Source organism: Gallus gallus, chromosome 3 (genome assembly GCF_016699485.2).
Source record: "Gallus gallus isolate bGalGal1 chromosome 3, bGalGal1.mat.broiler.GRCg7b, whole genome shotgun sequence".
NCBI classification, from domain to species: Eukaryota; Metazoa; Chordata; class Aves; order Galliformes; family Phasianidae; genus Gallus; species Gallus gallus.
In genome coordinates, this window is record NC_052534.1 from 83,107,494 (window position 1) to 83,126,706 (window position 19,213).

General features: G+C 34.2%; 1 protein-coding gene across 9 annotated transcripts in view; it reads right to left on the minus strand.

Moving 5' to 3' along the window:
- ADGRB3 (adhesion G protein-coupled receptor B3) overlaps positions 1-19,213 on the minus strand; it is a 451,226-nt gene that overhangs the window by 163,283 nt on the left and 268,730 nt on the right. For all 9 annotated transcript variants that reach the window (XM_015284810.4, XM_040697811.2, XM_015284809.4 and 6 more), the window contains one exon: positions 15,527-15,570. In XM_015284810.4, coding sequence (XP_015140296.1) covers positions 15,527-15,570 — 44 coding nt within the window. The remainder of the gene's footprint in view (positions 1-15,526; positions 15,571-19,213) is intronic.

Here is a 19,213-nt window from a genome sequence, read left to right on the forward strand (position 1 = left end):
CAATATTTATAATCCTAACTATAAAGGATTTCATTTGTGCAAAGATGTGGTGATTGAGTCACCATATCTGGAGGCGTTCAAGAAACGTGTCGATGTGATACTAAGAAATATGGTATAGTGGGGAAATATTAGTGGTAGGTGGACAGCCGGACTAGATGATCTTAGAAGTCTTTTCCAACCTTAATGATTCTATGATTCTATGTTCCTGAATATTACCTCCCTGTGGTTTCTGGTAAAACTATTCAGATGATGTATGCTTATGCAATCTTAATCTAATAATATGGTGAGATGTGGGTCTAAGAAGAAATAATTAAATGGTAAAAACACACTTGAGCGTTATTTGTTGGTGAACTAAAAACACTAGTATATTTTTGAGTTCCATCTGATTTTTAAAAGGCACCAAATATGTAGCTAGATAAAGGTCTGTTTTGGTTCACATTTGTCCTGGGATCAGACAAATAGTTCAGAAGTTCAGAGGAGGTAAGTATAAAAGAGCCAGATGATTAAATAATGTGACAATCATGACTGTCATCAGTCTTACTGAGACACATAGCACTTACAAGCACAAGAGTTAAGTGACTCAATTTCTGTGAACATTGAACAGGGATAGGTAGATGTTTGAGGACAGTGTTCACAGCAGCCTTGAAGTAAGTATACACAAAACAATCAAGAGACAATTGACAGATGCCTAAAGAATCACTTTTTAGGCATCTAAAGGGATTCACATCTGATACTGCTTTCCATATACCAATACCTCTTGTGTACAAATGACTGACCTGTTCCCTTTTAGAGAGGACTATCAGAGAGTTAGAAACAGCACTTGGTGTCCCAAACACAACTCAAAAAGAGGGACATTTGGATTTTAGCTCCTCATTTAGCTTCCCATACCCAGAAGGAGTTCAAAAGTAACTCTGAGATTAAAAAGTCTGGATTGAAGGTCTTTCTCAATCTACAAAGTGTTGAGTTGTGCCAAAGTCAGCACTTAAAAATATGATTTATGCAGCCAGGAAATGACAACGGGGAATACCGATCCTAACCAAATGATGATGCCTTTCCCCTTGTGTGGGAAAGTGTAGGAAGGACATTTATAGAGATTATTAAGGAGTCACTCACATTATGAAAGAGAACTCACATGGATGCAGATGCTTTTGGTTCAACATCCAGCTCTATTCTCTCCTTACTTTATCACCACTCTGGAAGCCAAACAAGCACATCTGGGTTTGTTTTCTCATTTGTAAAGCAGTATTTATTTATTTTTTTAACCTGACAAGTGTTATGATATCATTATCATCTTAATAGTAGTACTTCTTTTAGCACCTCAGTCCTCTTATGGATAAGGAGAATCAATCAGAGAAAATGCACAATTTGAGCAGATGAGGAATCACATGGTGTACAGTGCTGGTGCATCTTCATCAATAGAGGCAGTTCACTCCAACTACAGAAATGACCAATAGGCCAAGAGATTAGTCTGACGTCTAGGTCCCTGATTGAGCTTTTACAGCCTGCAGTTAGGATAGTCTGCTTGTTGCTTATTTTAACTCATAAACACATCCAATGTCACGGCATGAGAATATGAAACTATAAAACATTCTGACACAGTCTATTTCAGAAAGTACTGTACTAGTAGTGTTTTTATTTGAGCATAGAGTTTTGGTGTGTTAAATTCTCCATTGCATCTGTTGATGAATTTAGGTATTGTTAAAGGCTTCTATACTGTTCTTCTGTAGCCTTCCTGAGAAAGGAAATGTTCAAGTAAAACCACAAATGAAGCTCATGATGAGCAGTAAAACTATTAGAAATACCTGATTTCCTGTGAAATCAGATCTCAGTTATAACAATATGCAAAATTAAACTACTTCCTTATAACCATGTATAGGACTTCTTACACCAGATCCGATTCCCAAGATTTTGTATGACTTGATGACTTGTATCATTGTTCTCTGTGCTTCCTTGAGACACACATTTTAAGAGAGGAATACTCTTGGCTTTAAATACATACATACATACATATATATATATATATGTATATATAAACTATCCAAGGCTATATTGTGACCTTTTTAACCACCTACTGAAGTTTTCTTTTAGCACATATATAAGAAAGAGACTTTCAGTTCATCAAAGCAAGAACTTAAATTCTGGGAGACAAAAACTGCCAATAATTTGACAGACACACTTATTTAAGGTGGTGATATCAAGCTAAACACTCATAGACAGAAGATAATGAACCTACTTATAGAACTAGGCTGAGTACATTCTATTCTGCTACATTAGGATTTTATTTTACATTTTTCCACCAAGAATGAGCAATAAGAGGTAATGTATATTTCTCATAGATACAAAAACAAAAACAAAACAAACAAAAAAACCCATCATTGACATATTTTCTGAAACTTGCAGCATTTTCACCCAGCTGGCGAGCAAGACAAAAACATAAGTATTTAAAAATTAATCTACATGTAAATATCTAAAAAGACTGAGATACAAAGTACATAGTCTAGAGTACTAATAGTGTAAAGTTTGAATTAAGTTAAGTGATTGCATGCACAAGAGCAAAATAAGTAAATATTGAATTACTTAATCAGATCAGAATCTGTAATCAGAACAGGTTTTCTTAACATTTGTTTTTATGGTTGGTTTTTTTCTGGAAATATCCTTATGTATCCTTATGTTATTCATTGCCTTTTTAACACTCAAGTAAGTGTTTGGGAGTTTCCACGTTTCACTGATTACACTATTGTAAAGGGCAAAATATCTCTCAAGCATATATTTCATTATATTTACACATCCTTCTTGAAAGACTGCATAAAATGCAATTAAAAAAAATATGTGATTTAATGGTGATCAGAATTTATGACCTGTACAGCACGTTGAAGAAGGAGCTAAGATATGAGGTTTAAGAGATAACTGAGAGTAAACAGAACCCAAACTTGATACCATGTGGAATTATTCAGTTCATGGTACAGAAAACCAGATTTTTTTTTTTTTTTTAATATTTATAAGGCACAATTCATGAAAGTTTTGTTATAATGCTTCTGATAATGTTTTATTGTTAATTAGTTTACTTGCAACATAATGCTCTCTGCTGACACAGGTAATCCCTACAACCAGGATGTTTGCCCCTAAAAGGGTTCTACTTTGTTTGCACAAGTACTTTCTGTCTTGTTAAATTAATCTCAGTACATGAGTAAATAAAAGCACAAGACCACTGGGAAAGGGAAATGGGAATGTGATGTGAACCACTCTATTCTAATTTTTAAATTTTAGAAAACATTCTCATTTATATTAAGAACAATAGACAGCTGAAAGGCTATTTCTGGGCTTTTAGTCTATAAGAACTGTTTTAAGAGGCAATCAAAAGTAGTTAGGTACAATTATTATTAATAAATCAGAAGTTTGTCTTCTTTATTTGGGTCATCAAGCAGAATCAGACTAGATTTTCTGCTTCATAAATTTCAAAACTCCCCATTGTTAAGAAAATACAGTAGAGAAACCATACAGCCAGAATATTTAGCCTGACTGATTCTTTGCCTGTATGAAGTGATAAGTGGAATATGCTTTTTTTTTTTTTTTTTTTTTTTTTTTTCTGGCAGGGACTGAAGAAGCAGAACTGCTTAAAACCACACTAAACTTTCTGCTGGTCAAAAAAAAAAAAAAAAAAAAAAAAAAAGCTGTCAAAAAATGAAATCCTCTTTTCAGGAAGATATCATTTTCACATTTTCAGGAGCTTGCATTTTGAAAATGTCTCCTCTTAAACAAAACAAAACTAAACAAATAGACAAACAAAACTAAACAAAGAAAAAATTCCAGATGAGAAAATATTAAAAACACCAGCTGTGAGGTTGGATAGTGATGACCTATACTTGGAAATCAGCTACAAATAATATCAGAAGCTTGTTCACATCCCCAAAACACTGACCTTGGTTCTCCTTTATTTTTGTGTATTCTCTCAGAAACAATTGCATTAATCAAAATAAGCTGCAATGTATAAGTTTAGACAAACTAGAACAACAACAAAAGGTTATATAGGTCATAAAATGACATTTGGATAACAGTTGGAGCTGGCAGTAACACAAAGATGTTCTGAAAGAGGAGTATCTCTGAAATAGCATGCCCAGTATATAAAGGAACTCCACATATACCAGAATGTGTTAGAAAATACCTTCCCACCTCTCTCCCTGTCCTCCCTGCCCACAATTGTCTGTACAAGCAACAGCTCTTCTGAGATTACGTGATAAAACAGTGACACTTTTTGTCTGGTTTTTTGACCTATATGATCAGTCTGAGACATTTGTGCACATACACGCTGGTCTTTTGTGGTTCCAGAAAATGACATAAAAATGATGTTCATACTTTTGCAAGAAGATAAGAGTGAAGCAAGGAAGATAGGGAGGTCTTTTCCAAGTGCTAGATATTTTCCATGTCACAGAAAAGTGTGTAATTCTAATGGATAGGTTACAACACCTATTACTCTCTCATGTTAGCTGAAATACTCACTTACTGTGATAATAAGGCACTTCTATATTTATTATTTTATTAGGAAAATAATTAAGGTAACTCCAGCATTGTTTTACTTCTGCATTTATAATGGAAAATACAGTGTAATTCCCATTAAGTAATGCTGTTTTATCTGTTCTCTAATGTAAATAACATTAAGAGCATGTAGAATCTAGCATCAGGTAAATGCATATTGTGCTCTGTAAAGTATACCTTGCTGTGTAGTAGAATGAAGAAAATGATGTTTCATGTATTCATTGGTACAGTAAGGGGGTGTAAAAACATTTTATAAACTTTCTTGCTCAAAGGTTTTAATCAGCTCGTGTAATGATAAACTATCTGTGTATATGTAGGGGTACGCAAACAACTGGAGTACCAAAAACACTGGATGCTTGACTATTGACACGCAAGAAAAAAGGAGAGAAGAGAGGGGAAATATGAGTGATGTGCATTAAAAAAAAAAAAAAAAAAAAAAGAGGAAATATTCCTACAACTTCTTAAGTATAACTTGCTTAAAAAGACATTAAACCATCTCTTGGATACTACTGACTATATCTCTCATTTTAGAATGCCTGTGTGAGCTGCACGATATTACGCTGGCTAAAAGTGGGGGTCATTCATGTGAATTCTCTCTTAAGGAAATCTTTCCTTTTTTGGTCTGTTATTATCTGATATTTGTCATTTTTCTATGTTAATCTATTTTAATATTGTATCAAAATCGTAGTTTCTTTTTGCAAATAATTTCAAAATTTAGCAGATATCAAAGCAAGTGTCCTTCAAAACTGTAAAAAGTCACGGAATATATCCATATGACAGTCAAAATTTCACTAATGTAGTATAAGTGTACAGATTTTCATTCTAAGTCTTGCCAAATTAACGTACTCTTTACATGATAAATTTGCAAACAAACCAAATTCATTATGAGTGACTCTGTTTTTCTCGTTCTGCATTGCTGTATAAATCAGAGTATGCAATCCCTTAATTATTTTCATCTGAGTTCATGAAATAACTCCTGTATTTTTGCCAATTACTTTGGAGGGATTCTGGCTTTCAGTTCTCAGTCCAGCTTGCTGTTTAAGCCTAGATCCTCAAAGGATATGTTGGTAGACTTGATGTCAAGAATATAGCTATATATGAGAGAATGAACTGATAGCAATGTGATGACATTTTAATTCCTATTTTTGATATATGCAAGGATAATTACTTAATTTAAAGAATAAACATTTTGCACTGCTTCCAGAGAGTAATCGGGAGATGTATGGGAAAAGATAACCACCAGAAGTTACATCATTAGGATAACAACTAGCATTGGGAACCATAAAATACCCTGTGAAATTTAGAATTATAGAATTTATTACTTAGAGTAATAGCATGTACTACAGGATGGTATCCCCAGCACATGCACTTGATATGTTATTATATTTAGTTAACTAGCTATGTAGGAAATCTCTTACTCAACAATATCAGAGAAGATGATGATAACATAAAAAATCATCCCAAATACAACATGCTTTCAGCTAAAAGTCTATTCAGCCACAGAATAGTACCTATTCAGTGCAAGAATATTTTCATGAAATTACCTTGCTTAGAGCTGTTCATCTAGTACATTTCCTACCATATAATACTTTTTAAAATCCCAATATACATTTGTAATACTCTTATTAATGTCTAGCCATCTAGCATTATTTAAGATTAATAAAACATATTTTATTCATATTAAGTGGTATTATATTTAATGTCCTTAATAGCTTAAAAATATTTATAACTTTAACTGATGAAAAAACATAACGTTATTTTAAATATTTTAAGTTTGTTTCTGAGACTTTCAATTTTATAGAAAAGTTCAGTTCAGACTAGGTACATTTCTTTAATCAACTGTCAGAAAGTGTAATGTTGGCCTCTACTGTTTCTATTCTAAAAGGCTTCAAACATCCCAGCTCGTATGAGAGAGCGGTGACTTGTACTCAGTAATCAGGACAGAGATGAATTAAATACAGTAGCAGTAGAGTATATGGTAAACCTAACTCCAGTATAACCCCTCACGAAATGGAAGACAAAGATGTTCATATGCACTTAATGATTTCTCCATGAAGAAATGGAAAGCATAATGAGCACCCCATTTAATGACTTTTCCTCTTGATTCTTTTACTCAGTGTACACAGAGCTGTTGATATTGGAGGAGATTCAGAGCATCACACCCAGGAATGCAAGCAGGGATAACTAAGGGAAGGTCAACAAAAAATATCTCAAGAAACTGGTATATTTTCTTATAGGTTTTGCCACACATTGATGACAAAATGTACAGCTACTATGCAAGAAATATTACAGTGCATCTTTGTGAATACTGGGATGTTTCAAAGCATGAAAGGCTTAAACACATCTTTATTTACACTGCACTGAGGTTCTTCTCTGTACTCAAATTCTCAAAATAAAATTCATGAAAATAACAGTAATGACAACAGTCTATGAAAGTCAACCACACACACAGACGTATTTTTTTTTTCCACCCTATGTGTGACTTTCCACTAAATAGTCCCTCTACAAAATTCTAGATTGAATAGTGACCAGATTTTTGTCAGTGAGGACTTAAGGACAGCGACTGACGTCATGAATAGGCACGTGAAGGTCTTTGCTTCCCTCTAGTGACTGCTCCAGGAAGAGTTTTTACTGAATCTGTTCACCTTGATCAAATATGGCACAGAGATATGGCAAAGGCCTAACTGCATATTCAGATACATGTATGAGTAAAATGCTGATACAGCATGGAAGATATATTCTTGTGACAGCATTTGATAAATATCGCAGATCTTAACTTGATGTGTGCTTGACTTTTTTTTGTGAAGGAATTTTAGTTTTATCAGTCAGATACGATTTCAGTGTTGGCAGTACAGTCACAACTGGGGAGAACACCATGTTAGGTGCATTTCAAAATACATCTCTGTACACTCCAAATATTTATTTTAAGATCATTTTGACATGAAAACACTGTTCTTGTAGAAAGACAGCCAAGTTTTGATGAATTATATGATTCTTCAGTTATCAGAGATAATATTTATCATTTCAATTACAGTTATATGCATACATTTGGAAGTAAAGACAAGCAATTCCACAATCTGTAAATGGTCGAAAATGTCTTTTATTATCCTTTTCACTTGTATTTATACCACCTGAAATTCTGTCTTTATTGTGCTGACTGTAAATAAATTTAAAAATAATGAGCGTGTATCTGTTGAAAACCGTACACAGTATGATTTACTTATAAGAAATTTATGTACATTATCTTTTCTGCTATTCTCAAAGGGAAAGGAGAGAATGATAGAAGTGTACAGCCCTTTCTCACATGGACACATAATATTTCCCTGATTTTTCATCTTCTTGGGTTGACTCGAGAAGATTTCATGTTTGTTTAAGTATGGCATAATACAAAGACCTTTAGTTCTTTGGCACTACCTCTACCTGATAAACAGAAATAAATTCTTCATGACTGTCAGAAGTCATGTTCTCATCATAACAAGTGAAAAAAAAAGAATACAGAAATATATATATAAAGGTATTTAACCTTCCTCCATCACAGCAGGAAAGTGATAATCAGCTTTGAGAGTAGCTGTTCAAGTTCTCAGTCAAGCCTTGGGAGTTTGGAGCTCAAACTCTGCTGGGGTGTTGGGTGACCTCAGACAAACAAGTTTGTCCTGTTTTCCTCCTATCTTTAAATGAACAAGGGCAATATCAACGTTGTGGTAAATTGCTTTGACATCTACACATGATGCACTGTAAGAGCTGTATGGTGTAAGAAAGGTTGAGAAACTTTCTCACCTTTAATCATCCTATGTACTTTTCAAAGCTGAACTGGATTTTAAACAGTTTTCCTCTACAAGAATCAGAAGTCCAGCACTATGATGGATTTGTAGATCACATTTGCTGTATTCCTTGTTGAGGAATTACCAAGGAAAACAAAGATTATGTTTTATGTGACTTGGTATTATCCATGACTTTTTATGGAAACATAGATACAAAACCAAAGTATGACCAAATAATTTGCTGTTGTAAACCTTATTCAGGCTGTTTAATTATCTTCTACCCTCATTATATACTAAAATCTATCAAAGATACAAATCAAATATTTAAAATTGATTATGAAAATACAACCACTAGTTCTTTTTATTCATATTTGAGAATCATAATTGCTTACTATTGCAAGAAAACACTATTTTTAGTTTCTGAGAATCTGTATTTACATAAAAGCAATAAATAGCAATTGAGTTCTCAACAAATGGGTGTGATTAATCACTTAGCAAAAATTAAAAAGAAAGTGAACTTATTATCAAGTATTAATTTAATTTCCTTTTTTTGCTATAAATTTCAGCAGGTCATGTAAGCCTGTTCATGGCAGCGTAGGTGTGAGTGAAGAGCAGTGTTATAAAAAAGAACTAAATTATAAATTCCTCCCATGTATATAATGATTCATTTTCTATGTGACTTAAGCAAAGAAAAATCTGGTTTGACTCTTTTTCAACATAGAAACACTTCATTTTATATCATATGCTATCTACATATTTCAGTACTAAGTACTCCTGAATTAAAGTATAATCTTATCAGTCTGTAAATTTAAATTTGTTTTGATAGAGGTTTTATGTGGCTTGTCCCCTGATCTGATCTCATTCAAATCAGTCAAAATATTTTAGTTGTCTGCAAGGGATTTTGGAACAGGCTTCTCATTCTATATAGTTATAATGAAAAAGTTATCTCCAAAGAATATGATTCTGCAGCATCTTTCAATTCTGTCTGCAAGACTAAAAAAAACAGATTATGTAATGTGCTACTACACAGACCCCATTACATATAGCTCTTTATAAAAGTGAATTCTCCAGAATGCATTTATGCTTTGAGTAAGTTCATTAGTATTAACTCTTTCATTATATTTCACAAATGTAAGCCTAGAAGCTAGCACAGAGAGTAAATTTTCTGAAGTTAGTAGAATGAGCAAAGCCTTAGCTGGTATATTACATCTACATGAATTTCTATCATTAGTTTTCCATTGTAATTACATTATAATCTATTATTTCCTCCCTATTTTCCCAGTGAACAAAACACTGTGACTGTAAAACAGCATGAAGTAAGGAAAGGCTACTATTCATATTTCAAGAAGTGAATTCTGAGATATGGTATTCTAATTATTGGACTACCACCTTCAGACATTTTGACCTCAGTTGTAAACAGTCATCTTACAGATAACTGCTTTTGGTAACTCATGGCTTAGACATTCACTGGGTAAAAAAAATGGGCAAAGAACTGATTGAAGGGCTGGACCCAGAGAGTGGCGGTGAACAGAGTTATATCCAGATGGTGACAGGTCGTAAGCAGTGCTCCCCAGGGGTCAGTACTGGGGCTGGCCCTGTTTATTATCTTTATTGATGATCTGGTTGAGGGGATTGAGTGAACACTCAGTAAGTTTGCAGATGACACCAAGACTGGAGGAAGTGTTGATCTGCCTGGGAGTAGGAAAGCTCTATAGAAGGATCTGGATGTGCTGGATTTATGGGCTGAGGCCAATTATATGAGGTTCAACAAGACAACATGCAGGGTCCTGCGCTTTGTTCACAACCCCATTCAATGCTACAGGCTTGGTGCAAAATGCCTGTAAAGCTGTCCATGGGAAACAGATCTGGGAGTGGTAGTCAACAGCTGGCTGAACATGAGCCAGCAGTGTGCCCAGGTAGTCAAAAAGGCCAATGGCATCCTGGTTTGTATAAGAAATAGTGTAGCCAGCAGGAGCAGGGAGGTGATCGTCCTCCTGTACTTAGCTGTACACAGTACTTGAGGCCTCACCTCAAGTACTGTGTTCAGTTTTGGGCTCCTCGCTACAAGAAAGGCACTGAGGAACTGGAGCATGTCCAAATAAGAGCAATGAAGCTTCTTAAAGTTCTGGAGCATAGGTCCTATGGGGAGTGGCTGAGGGAACTGGGGTTATTTGTCTGGAGAAGAGAAGGCTTAGGAGAGATTTTATTGCTTTCTACAACTACCTGAGAGGAGGCTATAGCAAGGTGGGTGTTAATCCTGTCTCCCTGGTAACTAGAACAGGATGAGAGGTAATGACCTAAAGACCAGGGGAGGTTCAGGTTGGCTACTACGAAAAAAATGTCATCTCAGAGAGTTGAAATGCATTGTAACAGGCTGCCCAGGAAGGTGGTAGAGTCAGTGTCCTGGGTGACATTCAAGAAACACTTAGATGTGGCACTTAGGGACATGGCTTAATGAATATAGTGGTGATGGGCTGACAGTTGGACTAGATGATATTACAACTCTTTTCAATCTTAAAGATTCTATGATTCTATGATATTTTCAAAGGCTTGCAAGTCCAGGCCAAACAAAGAATAAGTATAATACTTCATCATGGTAGTTTAGAAAAAGCAATAAAGAAAAAGCAATTGACAGAAAATTCCTGTCAATTTTATCATGAGGCAACAAGATGCAAAAGTTATTTTGTTGGTATGTATGCAAGCTACATTGTACAACAGCTACATTCTGCCCTGTAAGCAAGTCTGTGAGAGAATCACAATTAACCAGTAAACTTTTCTATGTCTGCACTGAATGAATTCCTTTGCACACAATTTCTACACAATTGTAGCCAAGTCTACCAAGGAAAATAGGGGAAAATGAATTAAAAGTTCTAGGAGATAATTAAAAAAAATTAAACATTTTAAATCTTCTTTTTTAATGGAGAATGTTTTAATATAAGTATAGTGTGAATTACTGAAGTTATGTAAGTTTATACATTTTCTCATTTCTCATACATATGTATTCATGGTTTTACATAACTTAAGGGTTGTAAATCACCAGAAGTGTAAATTTGTATGGCAATAGGAAAAAAATATAGAGCAGACCTTCCACTTACCCACAAAATAAGATAGCATTGTACTACTGCCAACTGTATATTCAGCAGGCACAAACTGCTATGAGTACACATATGGACAAAAAAAGGCTGTCATACTGTTATAACATCCTTCTATAGCAAGTGGCAGAAAAGAGCCCCAGAATCCTAAAAGCCTTTTCTTAGTGCTATGAAATGTCATGTCACACCATAAACAGCTATGGAGTGCATTGGCTACAACTGATACTTTCCTACAGCGAACACATGTACTTGCATTATGTCTAGCACACTCTGAAAAGAACAAACCAGCTGCATTGTTTTGCTAACTAGTCAATGATCATTGAAACTCCCATGTGAGATGCTACCTCATTCCAGTGATCTCTGTGTACACCACACTTTCCACAACCTCACGGTGGTAGTGTTTGCTGAGTGTTGCATGTGAGGGTGGTACTTGTCATGATTAGTACCATGTTACCAAGTATCCAGCTTCTTACTGAGCTATAAATTCTGCAGCCAGAGTCATGCATGCACATGTTGGATCCACTAGGACAAAGGAATAACTTTCCCCAGCAAATTTTCTTGTGTTCTAGGACTTCATATGTTACGGTCATAGATACATGCAGTAGAGAACGCAACTAAGTTCAAAAGAGCTATTCATACAGCCTATGAAACTGCCACACTAAATGATATTTTTAAATGGAAATGTATCCATGCATATTCTTCAAACTCCTGGGTTTACATAGCCTTGTCCAGACATACATGAAGTAAACAACAACAACAAACCAAAAAACAAACAAACAAAACAGAAGAACTATTCTTCAAACTCCTGGGTTTACATAGCCTTGTCCAGACTTACATGAAGTAAAAAAACCAAACCAAACCAAAACAAAAAACAAACAAACAAACAAAAACAAACAAACAAACAAACATAAGGATAGTGATATGACTAAGTTTTAGGTGTGGTGTGCTCACAAACACGTAGAAAGAACAGTAGAATTAAACATAGATGTGCTGGGACTCAGCTCTTCAGCTCACGTATGTTTCCTTAAGTAGGATGGCAGAGTTCAAGCAGGAAGGACTGTGAGTAACACACACAGCTCTGAGCTGGCAGATCAGGGGGCATGGGTTGCTTCTGGGAGGCTGAAAAGAGTGTTTCAAACTCCTCAAGGAATTCCTATAAATCAAAAACTGAAAGGCTGGTTCTGAGAATGCCAAGTAAGTGCTCTGACCAGTGGATTCCTTGCTGGTTGGGACTCTCTCCACTGCCTCCCTCTTCCTTCTTTTCCTTTTTAGAGAGGTAGGAGGAAAAGGAGAAAAAAATTAAGAAACTGTTTTTAGATACAACTAAAAGCAATCACGACACTGAGCTTGTTCAGGAAGTGTCTAGACGATGCTCTCAGAAATATGGTCTAATTTTGGGGTGATCTTGTGCGAAGCCAGGAGTTAGAATTGATGATTCTTATGGATCCCTTTGCACTTGAGACATTCCACGATCCTATGATTCTATGAAAAGTCATCCCTAGAACCTGATCAACTTCTTATCTTTCTCTTGACAGACTGGGATTACTGTATCATGAACAGTTCCTGACACCAATGGCTCGTTCATGTCATGCAATGCAAACCAGAAAAGGTGCAACTCTTCATTGATTTTTTCTTTGACTTGGTCTAAGGAAATAAGTTGTTTCTCCTCAAATTGTCACTTACTAATATCCCACACATTTTCTCCTACACTGAAAGGAAGAGCATTCAGCATCCTAAGACTTTATTAAAGGAGAATATTTAGAAGTATGCTGTCTGAAACAAATGGAATTCAGACTTTCAAGGAAGAAAAAGCAAAAACAAAAGAAAAGATCACATTTCATAGCACTGATTTTAGCATTTCAAATAGAGAAGTTGGAATACTAGAGAAAATACCGGAACTCAGAAACAGACTGGGTGCAATTAACATGGGCAGATGTGCTATATATATATATATAAAATATTATATAGTATATGTAGTATATATATACTATATAAATTGTATTATATATATATATATATGGGAGAATCAACTGAAACTACATGATGAATTAGTGGATTTGAAATCCTTCTTTAGAGTACATGACATAAAATTTACTCTTTATTTGCACTGTCTCAATACTGTACACATATTTGTCCAATTGAGTATGGAGACGGTACAAGTGTGATAAGTGAAAAATCCGATAAAACATCATCACAGGGAAAAATCACTCAATTTCATAAAATCAGTGGACTAGAACTGCTTGTGCCAAATTTGGAGTGACCAGATAGTCATGGATGACAATTGCAGCAGAACGGGTTTGAAGATCTGGTGTGCACAAGAAGCTCCTAGACTCAGAACTCACTTTAGGGACAGATGATAAGGAATTGCTAATTAGTAGTCAATCTACTGTCAAGCATGCCCAAAAAACAGGTAAGCAAAGCTTCCCTTTCTGTTGGAGAAGTATTAAGCTGACAATATCAGTAGAGAAAACTATTGTTTACTGAATGTGATTTTGCTGCTCATGCAAATGAAGACGTGGCTGTAAAGGTGGCAAAAACCATTAGAAGATACTGCTGGCTGAAAAGCATTTAATTTAAAAAAATAGTTAGGAACCTTCAACTAAAAGCAGAGTACTTTTGTTGGATTATTTCCGAAATGCTTGCCAAATTCTGGTTATGCAAAAATCACCCAGTTTGGAAGGATGCAAGCACGGCACAGCTCTGTGGGATCTGCAACATGGATGAGGACATTAATCTATCAAATATGCTTGTCTGATGTTGAGACTGTCTAATTCCCAAGGCTTTAGAAAGAAGAGGAAAAATAATAGCAAAAGAAACCACCAAGAGCCCAATTGCATAGTCTGCCACACATTAAATTGTTCAAGATTTATGCATGATAAATTAAGCATTATGGATCTTTCTCAATAAACATGCAGTATCAGAATACAAATTCTGACATATTCTGGATTAAATACCAGGAAAATGCTACAGAATATATATATATATTTATATATATATATATAAAACAAACAAACAAACAAAAAACACAGCAATCAAAAAAAAAAAAAAAAAGAAAAGAAAAGATCATCCATTGCCCCTACCCCCCACTGCTAACATGATCTTTCTCATCTTTTTCATAAGAGAGAAGAAATTTTGTTCTTGTTGTTTGCTCAGATTAGAACATTCTTATAAAATAACACAAATACATGTATAAAACATATGATAATGACATCCATGCAGAATTTGCTAATTGAAGATATCTTATTCTGAATATTTGATGGCATATATCAAATTTCAAAACCATCATATTAGTCACCAGTGTACTGATTTGAACTCAGACTAAAGAACAAAAGCACTAACAAATTCACAGGCATACACCTTCTAACAATGCAAAAGGTTCTGTAAAAATGAAACATAGATCATCCACCTGAACACTAAATACATATTTTTAAAAATTGTTACATCAATCACATAAGGATCCCTTTTTGAAACATTTAATCCGTATTTAGCCAAAGTTCACCTTGACTTTAATGGGAGATTCACTGTGAAACATTAATGAAGTAAATTACAACTGTGTAAACTTGGATTTTTATCTAAAACATACTGATTTTACTATTCTACCTTTTTACAGAGCCATTTTCTGTTTAGCTGCAGAAGAAACACACTAAAAGGTAGCAGACAACTGCTATCAAGCTTTCACTACTTAGTATAGAGCTATTATTTTATTAAATTAAATATGAACATTTGCACCAACTAAAATGAAGATTGCTGTGGGTTTCACAATTGAAAATGATATTTCTCCCTGCAGAAATAGAAATGGGAGCTTTCCTTAGACACCTGTTTGATCAGTTACCCACTCATCTGTTGCTCAGCAACCAACATCACAGAACTACAGCTCTCAGACATCCTCATTTTAATCTTGAAAGGGCAGAGTGAAACATTACTACATGAGTAATCTGTTCCTGGTGAGATTTTGTGTTACTTCAATTTGCATAACCACAGAAAGGAAGGCACGTGACTGGAGAACCCAGTACTTCCACTCTGCAAATGGACAATTTTACCTGTTCTCACACCAACCCTTTCACTGACTGTGTATTTAAATATCATTAGGCATTATAAATATTTCAGCCATAGTCATAAAAGCAAACATCTGTCACTTACGTTCTTGAATCGTCCCACAGCACACAATATGGATTCAATGTGCCCTGAAAGGCAAACAAAGAAACATCATAGTTATTGATATTCAAAGAAATATATAATGCCTGACCTAAACATTTGTTTGGATCTCTTCCTGTAAGATCACCTTTATGTTCTGATGACTTGATGACACTGAAATTGCAAAAGGTTATTTCTTTTGGAATATTTAAAACACTTTTAAACCTCTGTATGTCACTGTATTCTCTTTTAGGTAAGGCAAGCCTGAAGTTGTCCATTTTGTACGTGTCAGTACAATTGAAATATGAGATAATTAAACTGCTCAAAGACAACTTGAATGAATGTTTCTGGGTTTGTTTAGAAGCAGAGCTATAGATCACAGCTATAGGGCACATGGATGTTAAAACCAGTAATAATTTCAAAAACACTAAGTAAATATTGAGCAATATATATGGAAGCTGAGATCTCAGGTGACTTCACTTTCAATAACCTTTTGTACTTTTGTCACTTGAGTATTAGCAGAGATTTTTGCTCAAAATCTTCCTCTTTTTTTTTTTTTTCTTGAACTTCAAAATCCCAGTTTCTATCTCTTTGAAGTCAATATCAGATATTTGAGTTGATTTAGAATAGGATGGGAATTTAGGTTCATTACACATCATTACATTCTGGGTAATGTTTTAATGTTTTAGGTAATTGAATTGTCTTTATAATTACTCACGAAGAGTTGAGATAAAATTAAAATTCATGCGTTGTCCCTAATCTTGAAAAACTTTCCTTTATTTCCACTCAGAATGACTTAGAAGCATATGACTTTCCAAAAAGTGGAGAACTGTATTCCTGTTCATCACAAACATCAGATATTCCCACTATTCAGAACTATGTACATAAATGCAGACATAAAATAAAGAAAACAATATATCTAATAAAATCACAAGAGATTTGAATAAACAGGTGGAATGTACTACTTATTTATGCCAATCCTAGTCTACTTCTCTCATGAACAGTGTTGGTACAGTAAAAGTAACATTTCACAGAAAACTGATACCATTTTCTTTTCTGAGAAGTACTTTATTTGTAGAAAAAAACCCATGAATTTAAAATTTGTTAAATTTTGAAGTTCTTCAATTCAACTCTCCATCAAAGACAAAAAGAGATCCTTCTGAAAATGATCTTACCAGAGGTATTTAGAGAAATTTTGATCTTCTACTTCACAATTTTGCTGACTGCATTTAATTTTGTGAGTGAAGTATAAATATTTAAAACCAGTGTATACTTATTGAACTTTACATAAATGTAGCACTGTACAAACATAAAGAATGTTTATAACACAAAATATTTATAACAAAGGAGTAGGGAAGAGGTCAGTGTTCAGAGCCCTGGGCACTTGAAGATTCAGAGGCCAGGTCCTGATCATTAGCTGAAAGCTCTCAGGTACAATGATAAAAAAGGATATGGAAGAATAAGAATTAAGAAAAAATGGAATGATCATGCATAACTAATATTTTATTTTTTTATCAATTACATTAATTTGTATCTTAAGACTGGGTGAAGAAATTCTACTTACAACCCGACCAACCCGACATAGCTGTAAGTAGCTTTCAAATAGAACTCATAACTATATTGTAGTATGACATCGCACATCTGAGAACCAAAAGCAAGTATCATACAGTTTATGCTAATTAGTCCCATAGTGTGAGTAGGAATAATACCAAAAAAAAAAAAAAAAAGACAGAAAAAGAGAAGTACAGAAGTACATTATTAAAAAAGCTCAAAAACACATGGAAATAGAAGTCTTGCAGAAAGCTGAAATAAACTCTACTGATGTCAGATCACATTTCACCCTGTTTAAAATGCATTCAAATTAAATATATATATATGTATATTATGTTAGGCATTGCAGTTATTAAACAGAACTGTGAAAACAGGATAAGTATTACTTCTGTCCTTTAAAAAGGTTCTGTATGAGGATTTGCTCTGCCAGACATGGAAAACTAATTTCTCTTTTGATATCCTGTTCAAACATCCTTCAAGCACTGCAACGGCCATGAGAAGACTGCCTTTCTATTTTCTTCTTTACCCTGAACCTGCTATTTCCTTTTATACACTCCTTTTGGGTCTGGCCTCCCAGCAATGCCTTCTCACACTGCTGTCATTGAGCTACCTCTAACAGCCATTCTGCTAGGGCAGCAATCTTTCATCACAGCTTTTGCCAGTTAATTACTTAGCTGAAGCTAAGAAAGCAGCTCCTGTGTCCATTAAGGTTTATGACTGCTGCAGTATTGATTTAAGCACTTCAGTACAGGACTTGGATATGTCAAAAATAGACATATGTATGTGAGTGTGCATGCATATATAACTCTGCCTGGCATGTAAAACTGAACCTTTGAGACATGATTGGCAACTTTGACAGCTATGCAGTACAATGCCAACTGTGTTTTGTAGCCAGCGTTTTCGATCTCATTGAAAATTTCATGTCCTACCCTACTACCAGCTTGTTACTCTAGAGTCCTTGGAGAAAAATTCTGTGCTAGAAGAAGGTGAGAGTTCTTATTATCTCTGCATCAAACAAGGCTTTTGTCTGAGTTGTGCAAATTTTAAAAGATTACTTTAGAATCTCATTACTCAGAGTACTGGAGAAATATTATCAAATTCATATTTAGATAACAACATTGTATTCACATTTAGATAACACGATTCTTCTCTAAATAACACATTGAAAATCATATTTTCACTATCCTCAGCTATTATATATTAATTTATCAGTTATATTCTAAATAGAACATTAATTTGTGATTTATACTTCCTCTGCATCCTCTATTTCTATTAATCTACTGGATAGTTCTGTTATAAAATGAAGCAATAGTAATAAATTTTGGAAACATGAATATTTTTATGCTATTTTGAATTAAAGACATTAACACTTATTAATTGACTGCATTGCCCATTTTTTTCATAATATCTTATCCACTTAATTCAATCAGTGAATGGGGAGGTAAATCAACAAATGTGGGGATATTATATATATTGATAGGCGGCACTAGAGGACGCTTAAAAATTAGTCATTAAATCCATTCGAAAATGAACTATTCTGTATAATGAATAGAACTTCAAGAACAAAGGTCTGAAAAGAACAAAAACAAGAGGCATTCTAAAAGCAAACTAAAATATAAGTCCAAAAAAAAAAAAAAAACCCAACCCCAAAACAAAACAAACAAAAAAACCCATCAGATGAAAGAATGTCTGTATTTTATTTTCTATTTAATAATTATCCAATTAATTATTGAGACATTATATAATGCTCAAACTCTAAGGATACAGAAATAATAGTATTATTTTTATTTTATTTTCTGTATCCAACATACAATGCTTGTTCCATTGTGATGTATCATAACTAGCTAAACTCTTATTTTCATATAAGGAAAGGGAATAAACACCCGAACAATAATTCTGTGTAGACACAAATATTTCTTTAAAAGAAGTCACATAATGGAGGCTATGTCTTGAAAAGAAAAATCACCAAATATTTAAAAACATTAAAATTGTAATATTGGTTTCCAGAATCTGTAGACTAAAATTTTGTCACTGTATCTGCCCATTCAACTACTACATCCAGGTGGATTGATACTCTACACAAATATGCTATGTACATCTAAGGACTGGGAATTTGTTCCAAATATCTGATGTTTCTCTGGA